The sequence below is a fragment of the Pongo pygmaeus genome, chromosome 13 (assembly GCF_028885625.2).
Source record: "Pongo pygmaeus isolate AG05252 chromosome 13, NHGRI_mPonPyg2-v2.0_pri, whole genome shotgun sequence".
NCBI classification, from domain to species: Eukaryota; Metazoa; Chordata; class Mammalia; order Primates; family Hominidae; genus Pongo; species Pongo pygmaeus.
The window spans coordinates 97,557,108-97,569,591 of NC_072386.2; the positions used below are offsets into that span (position 1 = coordinate 97,557,108).

General features: G+C 42.1%; 1 protein-coding gene across 1 annotated transcript; it reads left to right on the plus strand.

Annotated features, from left to right (window-relative positions):
- Positions 1-4,859: 4,859 nt before the first annotated feature.
- Positions 4,860-5,775, plus strand: LOC129044238 (methylthioribulose-1-phosphate dehydratase-like). The gene is given in 1 exon segment (XM_054502008.2): positions 4,860-5,775. A coding segment is annotated over 1 exon segment (729 nt). The 3' UTR covers positions 5,589-5,775.
- Positions 5,776-12,484: the final 6,709 nt, after the last annotated feature.

Genomic DNA, 12,484 nt, shown 5'->3' on the forward strand with positions numbered 1-12,484 from the left:
TTTGTATCTCCGAAACTTACTCTGCCATTTAGAGTTTCCATGGGTGTGCACTTGTGTGAGTGACAGATTGATTACCTACAGGAAAAGTAAGATGAGATTGTTTGGGAGACAGCTCTCAGATGGTGTCACAGCCTGCTGTTACCACTACTCCTGATGAAACTGTCATTTGGCAACAAAAGTAGATCCTGCCTTCTATTCCAATGCAAGATCTGTGTCTTATAGGAGGACTTTTCCACATATATTATTTAATCTGAGTTCCTTTAACCCTCTCATGAGAAAGGCTGTATGATCCCCATATCAGCCAAGACCAAGACTCTAAGAAGCAAAGCCATCTAGCTAGTGTGAGGTGGGGCTGGGATGTGAACCTGCATCTATCAGGCTCCTGGTCTCTGTGCTCCTTGCAACTCCCTGCACACTGGCTCCCTTCCGTCTCCCCACACACACAACAGAGCTGCCCACAGCAAGGCTCAGATCCCAGGCAGCCAGGCGGGCATCCTTTCACCTCTTTCCTCAGCCCATGAGTCTTTGGCTGTGCTGCTATTTTACATGGACCCTCCTTTTCCCACCCAAATCCAGCTCAAGCTGCCTCCCTCATGACTCACCATCCAGAGGGCTGTGAACTATGTCTCCCTGTTCTTCTTCAAATTAACCATCCCTCTCTAGTGACCCTTACCTCACCTCCCTCATACTTTGGGATTTATACACATGTCTCATGTCCCCCAATACACTAGAGGCTCTGAGGTGGCATGACCATGTCTAATTTATTGCTACACTCCCAAGAAACATGGTCTGATACCTAGGAGATACACAAGAACTGTCCGTGGAACAGAAGAATGAACAGACAGATGAGTAAATGAATGTATGTATGAAAAAGGGAATAAATGAGTGAATGAACTAATGAAATGAAAACCCATAGAGGATGGCAAGAATGCCAAGCAGCCGTTATAGAGAGTGATGAGACAGGATTCACTGCAAAGCATGCTGGAGAGAAGAAACACTGAGATTAAGATGATTCCAAAATGCAAATATGGCTGCAGGTTTAGGGAACTGAAAAACACTCTTTATGTCCCACTAGCCCCATGTTTCACTCTGGACTTACTTTATGGGGAAGTGGTACACTGGTTTCTGGAACTCACTTTCGTAAAGCCCTAGCCCTTCCTCCTGTTCATTAATAAACAGTTACAGGACAATAGCACTATAATAGGTAATAATTCTGGTGTACCCACCATGTGCCAGGCATTCTTCCAAGTATCTCATTCAATTCTCACAACAATAAGATCAGACATAGACTGTTATTTATCTGATTTTACAGATGAGAAAATGGAGGCTTAGAGCAGTCAAATACCTTTCTTAATGTCACTCATTTAATAAATGGCAGAACTAGAATTCAAACCCATGTTATCTGACTTCAGAGCCATCCCTCCTAATCACTCTCCCACCAAGCAGCACATTCCTATGGCTGGCTAGCTAGGAGACTAAGTTTCCATTCATTGAGCACTTGCTCTGTGATTCACCAAACACGCTGTAGACATTCAATCCACAATAACCTCATGACCGAAGGACCAGACCATTTTGATCCCCATTTTACAAACAAAGACACTAAGGTTTGTGTGACCAAGTGATGCCACTAGAAAATGACAAAGCTGGGATTTGAACCCACGTTGGCTTATTCCAAAACCAATGCTGTTTACCACAGTATTCTGTATCCCAGAAGAAGCACTCATTTTTTTTTCTCCTTCAATAAATGGTCACGGGGTCCAAGAAAGACACCTATATTTGAAATCAGGTTATTTGTGTTCCAGTCTTGGTTCTTCCACTTGGGTCTGTACCTTGGGCACGTCCTTTAACACCCCTGAGCCTCAGTTTCCTCATCCATCAAATGGAGCCAATCATGCCACATTACAGAATTATTGTGAGGGTTAAATGAGAAGCTAATGCTGATGAAATCACTGTGTAAACCTTTTTCTCTCTGAGGTAGAAAGAAGTCAATAGGTATGATTATACTTCTCCTGGGAGTGAATAAAATGAGTCTCACAGAGATTAAGTGAGTAGTCTAACAATCTCACAGAGAGTCGTTCATTAGAGCAGGAATGCAGCCCAGATGTCCCTAGGCAGAAGTCCATGTGCCTTTTGCGAGGTGGCCAAGGATCATTATTTTGCGCGGGTGAGACTCTGCCAGCCCCAGAGTGCTTCTTCAGTTTCGATGCACACCATCTTTCCCCCATCCCACACCTCCTTAGCTCTTTCTGGGCCCCTTGACAGTCAGGGTAAAAGTCTTTTTACGTCTTTCCTAGGCTTAACTGTAAAATTATGTGGTCTTATTGTGTTAGAGAGTTCTACCCAGAATGAGCGATGCTGAGAGAAGGCAGCATGAGCCTGGTGAGGCACGCTTGTCAAGAGCTTGAGATGCTCTGTTAATGAATGTCATTTTGGAGCTGGTTGGGATTAAGCCATTATCTGTGTGATCTTCACCTGACCCTTGATGGACCAAAATTCATACATTCCAATTCTGTGCTTAACTAGGAAGGCTTTACAGCTCCTTTCTCCTCTAGAATCTTTTCAATCTCCGGGACCTATTATGCAGCAATTTTGCTTTCTCCAATTTCATTTTCACTTTCAAAGTGAATGTCATTTGTCAGGCAAACCACATATTCTTTGGATCCCTATCTGCTAAATTATTTCTGAACTTGACTTTTTTGGGCCCCCATTCTGGCTGACCTAAATTCTTCTCTGTCTTCTACCATTTCTCCCTTCTCTCTGAAGGCAGCCATTTGTGGCTTCGTTGCCTAAAGAAGCTGTTTCTGGAAGCACTTATCTGTTACCCCAGTTGGAAAGTTATCATTTGTATCTAAATTAGCTAGTGTGATCTTTTATCTGAACTCCAGGCAGAGCTGATCCTTTGTATGAGAACTACCCATCAGGTTTCAGACCCATCTGCAGCATCATTCTCAGATGACTTACTTTGGAACTAAGATTTAAGTCTTCAGTGTTTCTAAATGTAAAGATTGTCAGTGTAGCCACTTTTCAAAAGAACTTGACACTCTCACAAGGGTGAGACCTAAATCCCAATTAGGCCATCTCCTGCCCAAGCTCATCTCAGAAGCAATGTCGTGCATGGACCCCTGGTGTTTCTGTCCTGATGTTGCCAACTGTAGACAGAATGCCTGATAGAGGGAAACAGTTCCACAGTAGTAAAGAATGATTTCATACAATTCACCTTCAGGGTTAGCAGCAAAGAGATTTTGCAATGAAATCGGAACTGTTAATACATGTCAAAAATGATCTCACAAGAGGGCTGGCAGCCCTGCTCTGCCCAACGTTGGACATACCATGGATAGAGCATTGGGCTGGAGTTTGAAGTACCCCAAATCCAGAGGACGTGACCACATGTCAATTCTGCAGAAAATAACCAAGATCATGAAGAGGCCAAACTATGTAAAGGATGGTTAAAAGAACTGGAATGTTTAGCCTGGAAAGGAGAGACTTTTGTGGGGATAAGCAGGGTGGAAAATTCTGTCTCAGACTCCTGTTTTATAAATTAGAAACCTGAGACTTAGTACAAACCCAGGGAATAACCAGAGTGAACATTTTAAGGAATAAATGAGATCACTTTGCTTTGCTGCCTAAAACCATCCAATGATTTCCCCACTGATGTTAGAATAAAGAGCCAGCCCCAAGCCATGGCCTCCAAGACCCCACATGGAGGCACTGGACCCTCTGTGTTGGGTAGAGGATCAGCTAAGCTATACAATCAAGACACTCTCAAATATCAGGTAGAAGTTTATTTCTCTACCTTGTTACACATGGCACCACAATTTGCAGACCAGGCCAGACCTCAGTAAGGTGCAGTTAACAGACACTGTCAGCTGACACTTCAGGAACATACTAGGGAAAGAAAAAGAGACCCTGGCCTACTTCACTTACATGACGAAGAGTAACAAGAAGAGACTGGATTAGAAACTGGAAGATGGTATGTAGCTCCAGTGACGATGAAGCACATCTTAAAGGAATGAAGCAGAATACACAGGTGATATCTGCTACATTTCACTCCATAAAGACTTTTTTTTCCCCTTACATAGCTCACTATAACCTCGGACTCCTGGGCTCAAGAGATCCTCCCACTTCAGCCTCCTGAATAGCTAGGACAACAGGTGCATGCCATCACAGCCAGCCAATTTTTTTATTTTTTGTGGAGACGGTGAAGGGGGTGGGGTGTCTCACCATGTTGCCCAGGCTGGTCTTGAACTCCCCACCTCAAGTGATCCTCCCATCTTGGCCTCCCAAAGTGCTGGAATTACAGGAGTGAGCCACCCCATCTGGTCTGTTAAATTTTATTGTAAATAAAAAAGCGTGATTAATGAAAATTAGTCACAGTTGAGTGGTGAAGGGAAGGCAGGCAGGCTCTGTCATCCTTAGAGTGGAGCTTCTGTATCTGGGTGCAGGTGGCTCCTCCAAGCTCTTTCACTTTTCAGAGTCTGCTTAAGGGGTTCCTGGGGGCATCCCTCACCCACCCTATCTAAATTAGCTCACCCAGCATATAATTTTGTTTTAGCTCAGCATCCTGCTTGTTTCTTTCACAGCGCTTACCACAATTTATACTTATTTATTTGTTAGATTTAATTATTTTTATCTATCCTTCCTCCCCTTCCTACACTGCTAGACCGATAGTCTCCATAAGGGTAGAGTAGGAATCTTATATACCTCATTCATTACTGTATTAGTTATCTACTACTGCTTAACAAATTACCCCAATACAGAATAGCTTAAAATAATAAACATTTGGCTGCCTCATCCCAGGCTGAGCACCGCGCGCAAAGCCATGCGGAGATTGGAGGCCGTGCGGGTCCCTGGTCTGGGCCATGTCTGGCTATGACGCTCGGGAGGGAGACTGTTGTTCCCGGAGATGCGGAGCACAGGACAAGGAGCACCCAAGACACCTGATCCCAGAACTTTGCAAACAGTTTTACCATTTGGGCTAGGTCATTGGGACTGGAGGAGGAATTAGCTTGAAGCATGGCGATGAAATCTACATTGCTCCTTCAGGAGTGCAAAAGGAGCGAATTCAGCCTGAAGACATGTTTGTTTGTGATATAATTGAAAAGGACATAAGTGGACCTTCGCCATCTAAGAAGCTAAAAAAAAGCCAGTGTACTCCTCTTTTCACAAATGCTTACACAATGAGAGGAGCAGGTGCAGTGATTCATACCCACTCTAAAGCTGCTGTGATGGCCACACTTCTCTTTCCAGGACGGGATTTTAAAATTACACATCAGGAAATGATAAAAGGAATAAAGAAATGTACTTCCGGAGGGTATTATAGATATGATGATATGTTAGTGGTACCCATTATTGAGAATACACCTGAGGAGAAAGACCTCAAAGATAGAATGGCTCACGCAATGAATGAATACCCAGACTCCTGTGCAGTACTGGTCAGATGTCATGCAGTATATATGTGGGGGGAAACATGGGAGAAGGCCAAAACCATGTGTGAGTGTTATGACTATTTATTTGATATTGCCGTATCAATGAAGAAAGTAGGACTTGATCCTTCACAGCTCCCAGTTGGAGAAAATGTAATGGTCTAAGCCAAAAGATAGTCTAATTATATACAGAGATAAAGCTAAATGTAATCATTATTTAAATGAAAGCTATTTTTTTAAATGAATTGAAATTTTTCATGATGCTACTAATTTGCCACTAAATACTGCAAATGGTCACCCTGAATCTCTTCTGACATTGGATGTTATTTGCTTATATTCTTATCATTTTAAATGAGGGGATGGTGAAATGAAAATTTTATACTCTATGTTTCTGTTTATTTTTAAATCCTTAACAGCAAAATATTTGCCTTTAATTTCTTTTTTATATATACTCTCAGAGAATTCCTCTTAATTTTTAAAGATGCTGGTGATAATAAAATTTATTGGAAATTTTCAAAAAAATAATAATAATAATAAACATTTATTAACTCACAGTTTCTGTGAGTCAGGAATTTAGAAGCAGCTTTTCTGGATGGTTTTGGATTGGAGTCTCTCAACATCAATGAAGATGTCAGCTGGGATGCAATTATCCAAAGGCACAGCTGGGGTGGAAGGATCCAAAAAGACTCACTCACCTGGTGCTGGTTATCAGCAGAGGCCTCAGCTCCTTTCCACAGGGGGCCTCTCCAAGCACTGCTTGAGCATCTGCACAACATGGAAGCTGGCTTCTCCCGGAGTAAGCATTCCAAGAGAAAGCAAAGCAGAAGCCACAGTGTCGTTTATGACCCAGTCACGGAAGTCACACACTGTGATTTCTGCACTATCCTATTGGTTACACAGGTCAACCCCATTCATTGTGGGAGGGGATCACACATGGATGTGAATATCAGGAAACAGGGATCATTGTGGGCCATCTGGAAAGCTGGCTACTACAACTACTCTTTCCCTTAGCAGCCAGTGTCATGCTGGCAAACGGTAGCCACTTAATATTTGTTGGCTCAATGAATGAGTGAAGGGGGACAGCTCAAGTCAACTCAATATTACCAAGATTAGTAGCTGGAGTCAGCCTTGAAATCAGGTTTTCAGTCTCTTAGTGATCTCTCCCTGTGCCACACAGTCTTCTTTATGACTTCTCCTGCCATGTGCCCCTTTTCCAACACTCGGACACACCGCCTTACCTTTCCCAGCCTGTACCAGCCTGTACACAACCTGATAACGGCCCATGTGGCAAAAAAAAAAAAAGAATCACACATTACTGAAATATGTCTTTGCTTTAGTACCTGGAGGAGAAAGCAGGGCCCTGGGAGGGGATGTGAGGGCCTGACAGATGCCATAAGCAGCATTTGAGAGTCTAAGGCAGTGGTTTTGAAACCAGCATGTGGCAGACTCAGCAGGGAGTTTGGTAATGTGTCCAGGTTGGAACCCAAGAATCTTCAGTTAGGCAGGCTTGTGGGGAGTTCTGATTGCTGGTGGGTGAACAAACAATTCCACTCCTCCAGCTCGTTTGTACCACTGAGGTCATCCTTCTGGAGGGTATCTGTGGAGGGGTGGAGTTGGAGAGACAAATCCCAACCATAAACCTGTCAAGGTAAGAGGATTCACACAGGCTCGCTAGGAAAGAGACAAGGGGAGTGTGGGTGGAGGTGGGTGGGGGTGGGATGTGAGGTGGTAAGAGCAACAGGGCAAAGGTTCCTTAGTAGTGCATTTGTATAACATTGGAGTGCTGTTTCTTAGGTTTTTTTTTTTTCTTTTTTCTTTTTTGCAGGGGCTGTGTGTGTATGTAAGTTAGCTCCTTCAGTATCCAACTGGGAATTTGATTCATTTAACTTGTTCAGAATCAGTTGCAATAAACCAGGTGGTTTTGCATTGCTCATGCAAATCACTTTCTCCTCACACATGGCTACAGTCCCAGCTGCCAAAATGTTGTCATGTTCTTGTCTTCAGAGCCTTAATAAGAAGAAAAAATACAGTCTGGAGTGTATATGTGCTCAACACTCTCCCTGGTTATCACAGAGCCTCTGTGGCCACTACTAACCTGTCAACAGCTAGTTAGCTCTTCCTGAGCCAGAAGAAGAGGTGTGGGGGCATGGGTGAACTAAAGGGCCAGGAACTCCAGCTGTCTAGGCCACAGATTCCACCAACTACTCCAGATATCTCTTATTAAAGCCACAGAACCTTGGGTATGAAGACTAAAATCCCAAATTCTGCTTCTGTCTTTGTATTTCTGACTAGATTTGGCCTCAAACCAATGGTGTCATGGGTCTCTAATTCTTATGAGAAACAGGTGAGGCAATCACAGTCACAATTCCCAGTTGATTTTCTTTCATGGTGCAGAAAAAGATAATATTGGGAGTAAACATAAAAGATTATTTGTGACCAAAAAATGACCTCTAGAGAGTTCTGACCACCCAGCCTCTGCTCATCGACCCCATGGCTAAAGAATCAATATCTCCATGGTAAACTGATTGACTACACACCCACATTAGCGGCCCTTCCAGAGAGACAATTATACTTCCTCATGCCGTGGACTCATATGTAGCCATGCGTCTTGCTTTGGCCAATGAGATGCAAGCAGAAGTGACATGTCACTGCCAGGCAGGATCTTCAGGAGCCAGAGCACATTCCGCCTTGTTCATTACTCCTGCTGCAGGGACTAGCAAAGCCCCAGATCATCTTGGAGTAGAGACAATTTGCAGCAGAGCCACAGCCAGCTCACAAGGGGCCTATCAGATGAGCAAGGAATGAACTTCTTTTGTTTTAAGAGTTAGGGGGTCATTGTTCCCACAGTAAAACCTCTCCCATCCTGACTGTATGGTGGCAAAGCTAATGGGATCCTTTGACCTCAAGGACAACTCTTGCTAACTGGAGAGTGCCACAGAAATGTTGGTCGCCCACATGTGCAAGCACAATCAGACTATAATTCATTTGTTTGAGTTTCTATCATCTCTGTCCTCTTTGGGGTTTGTCTTTATCCCAGGCTAGTAAAGAGAGGACTGAAAATTCCAGTTATCATATTCATATAAAAAGAGATGGCTCTTTCTGTGTCTCTTTCAGAGAGAATTAAAATTTCACAGAAACTGTTGGATCTTCTGTAGCATACAATCATTATTAAGACAAAAAGCATGGCTGTGGAGTCCCACAGTCTGGGTTCAAATGCTGACTCTCCCATATAGTGGATGATTTCAGATAAGGGACAAAACCTCAGTTTCCACATCTATAAAATGGGAATAACAATAAGGCCTCACTCAGTGGCTCACTGCAATACATGTAAGGGTTTTTGGACTGGTACCTGGCACATTGCTCATACTCTGTTCATGTTAATAGTGGACGTCTGACATGTTCATGTCCTCTCATCCTATAGCTTTTCATTAGAAATCTTTTAATATTATGAGTCCCACCTTAGTCTCCCTTGCAGCAAATTTATCTGCAGTCAACCTTGACCCAGAATTATACAGAGAAGGAAAGTCTGAAAAGCCCACGTCCGGCTTAGCTGGGTTGACACAAAACACAGCTATCACAGGCTGGAACGGTAGGTTAGGCTGTGAGGCCAAAACAGGGATTTTGAGGGAACAGACTAAAGTCTTAGAAAGTTTCTGTTTTATTTTGAAGTACAAGGTGCTTGATCAGATTTGCATTTAAAAGATCTCTTGGGTGTCAGGGTAGACATTGCATTAGCAGGTGGGAGACAGGAAGCAGGAAGAACTGATTGTTGCAGTATTCTCTAATTTTTTCTAAGGTGCTGCTTGAAATCCTTGTGGAAGAAGCTGAGATGAGAATCCAAAAGCAAACAATTGCTAGGGTAATTTCAATTCTAATTATCTATGATACGATACAAACATGAAATATATGTACACGTCAGATTAAGATACTTCTTTTTTTCAAGAGACATTCAATCCACTTAATTGGTTTCCCAAAATGTGATATTGGTATGGATTTAATTCTGAATTTTTTCCACTGGCAATGTAAGTGTGTAAAATGATCAGAATAAGTCACTTATATTTTCTCCTCATATGCAGCGTAAAATAAAAGCTGTGAAGGACTGATTCTACTTGCCTAGAACCAAAGAGCATGAATTTAGTTCCCAAAAAATACCTTCAGAAGTAGGACAGAAGGAAACACTCACCCATGGAACACGCCTTGGCATTGATTGTCCGTGGGCTCCCCTTGGTCTCTCAGCCTTTTTTGTGACTGCTTGGACAGGTGCCTTTAGTTCTGGCCAATGGACTGTGAACGGAAGTGACATGTCCCAGTCTGAGCTGAGGCAGCTTGGGGCTGCGGTGCCTTCCTCGGTTTTCTCTTTCCTACCATGGTGACTCGGAGGCCACATGTTCCAGGTTCCCCATCACAAATTTCAGGACCCTCAAAATCAGTTTCTCATCTGCAAAATGGGAATAATAATGTCTATTTTACAGGGTTGATAGGAGGATTTAAAAAGATCTCCCAGGGGAAAACCTGTAGCACGGTTTCCAGCACACAATAGGCATTCGGTAACTGAACCGTATATCACCATGTCCTCAGAAGGGAAACTCGGGAAACTCCGGAGTGAAGGACTCAGCCCCAGGAAATTGCCTTGCAGGACACATAAAGCCTTTAAAGTTTTTTTTGTATGTAATAAGAACACTTAACTTAAGATCTACCCTCTTAACAAGTTTTAAATACAGCAAGGTTAACTATAGGTGCAATGCTATACTACAGATCTCTAGAACTTAATTATCTTGCATAACTGAAATTTTATACCCATTAAACAAAAACTCATCTTCCCCTGCCCCAGTCTTTGGCAACCACCACTCGACTCTGTTTCTATGTGTTTAACTATTTTAGATCCCTCATATAAGTGCAATTAGGCAGTATTTGTCCTTCTGTGACTGGCCCATTTCACTTAACATAATGTCCTCAAGATTCAGCCATGTTGACCATGTGGCAGGATTTCCTTCTTTATTGATACTGAATAACATATAGCCTTTTGATAGTGATGAGAGAGAAATTTGCGTTTTCTATTCTCTTAAATCCTTCATTTTTAGCCGAAAAATTATACACGTAATTTATGTTAGCGATAAAAAAATCTTGGAAAATACATATAAATCATAAGTGGGGGGAAGAAACCTCATAATTTTGACAGCAGATGTTTTAGATCTGTCATTCCATATAGATAAGTACCTATAATCGCTTATTACACAGCTGCATAGTATTTCATTGTGTGGACATAGCCCAGACTGTAGGTGGTTTCCAAATTTTTGCTATTGCAATCAGTACTGTGATCTTCAATGCTGAAATAATCACAAGGCAAAGTTTTATTAGCTCTGCTATCTAATTCCTGTCCCCACTTCTAACTCTCCTGTTTGTCCCTAGTATAAATAATTAAAATGTTTTCCAGTCATACCTATCTAATTATTTATTAATGGTTCCTAACTCAAAAGATCATTGCTGGGATTAATTACAACAGAGACACTTGTTCGCACAAACCTAATCCTCATTTCCTATCAGAAACTACGCATGAATCTACAGACTGAACTTCACAGACCAGAGTGATCTTTCACAACAAACAGATGCCAAGCAGGATCTTCTTTGGTAAGGAGAGAATTACATCATTACTTAATAATTTAGACAGGAGAAAATTAGCTCCAAAATAAGGGAATTTGGGTATAAAAGCAGTTTGCTAAATTATTAGCAATGCTGCAAAGCAGAAGGAGTATGAGCTTGGAGTCAGACAAATGAGATTGTTTGACCCTAATCCTTATTTGCTGTGTGCTCTTGAGCAATTTACTTAAGTTCTCTGGGCCCCCGCTTCTTTATAAAATACTTACTAATATCTACTGCAGGGTGGTTCTAAAGATTAAAATAATAATAAAGAACATCAACTACATTTTTACCATACATTAATAGAGAAAGAAAGTAAACTCCCATTTTTCCATGCAGAAAGCCGCAGAAGGGCACCAGGAGTGACATTTTCCTCCTTGATGGTTAAGACATGGAGAATGGCTAGAGTCAAGGTCTCCAACTAAGAAGCAGCTGTCTCTTAGTCCAATTCTATCTTTGATGTCTCAGACCAACAGAGTTCTCCATTAATAGAATGGCCAAAGAATTTACATCCACATTGAGACACTTTTGAGACGTAACTGGGGCACTGTATATAGTTACCAGGAACAACAGGTGTGAACTTGATCTCTTTCAGGCAGAGTGGCCACCCTAGTATTAACCAAGTGAGGACCAGTCTATATAAAGCAAGTGGGGAAATCAGGTCACTTCATTTCAAAGTACTCATTAGAGCTGTTGCAGTTATTCCCATGTGACTGAGAAAAAAATAATTAAGTCAGACGCAGACTGTAGTATGCACAAAGTTTATTTGACCTGTCCAGAACAACTTTTAGCACCATCTCTTTGAATGACCATTCTGTTATTAGTGTCCTTCTAGGAGCTAAGCAAACTTCTTTCTCTCTCCCATAAATCTTCATGTGTAATTTTATAAGATTTGTGGCACCTTTTTGATTTATTTTACATTTTTACACATTGAGTATATGCCAAGCTCTAGCCTAAATTTACTGGAACTACAAAGATGGCTGAGCCATAGTCTCTGCTTTCAAAAAACTCACAGTTAAGCCAGGGAGACAAATGAGGAAACCATTAACAAAAATATACAATGTTATCAATTGCAACACGGAAGTGTGTGCAAGCACTATGGAACACAGAGAAGAGGGTGATTAACTCTTCTCTAGAAAGTATCACTGAAGTGGTCATGTTTGAGACAACTCAAATAACATTTTCTAAGTGAAGAAGTGTGAGAAGTACCTTATATGTGCAGGGTTCAGGAAGCTTGAGAGTGTGAGATGTGTGAGGATCTGTTCCACCTGCAGTGTGGCTGGAGCCTACTGTGAAAAAGGGTGAAGCATTGGTTTCTAAAGTCTCTCTGGGTTCCTACAGTCCTCCCTAGCAGTGAAAACCAAAATTGAGCAGTCTCCTAGCTCCTGCCACCTCTTCAACAGAACTTCCAATGGCCCCAGGGC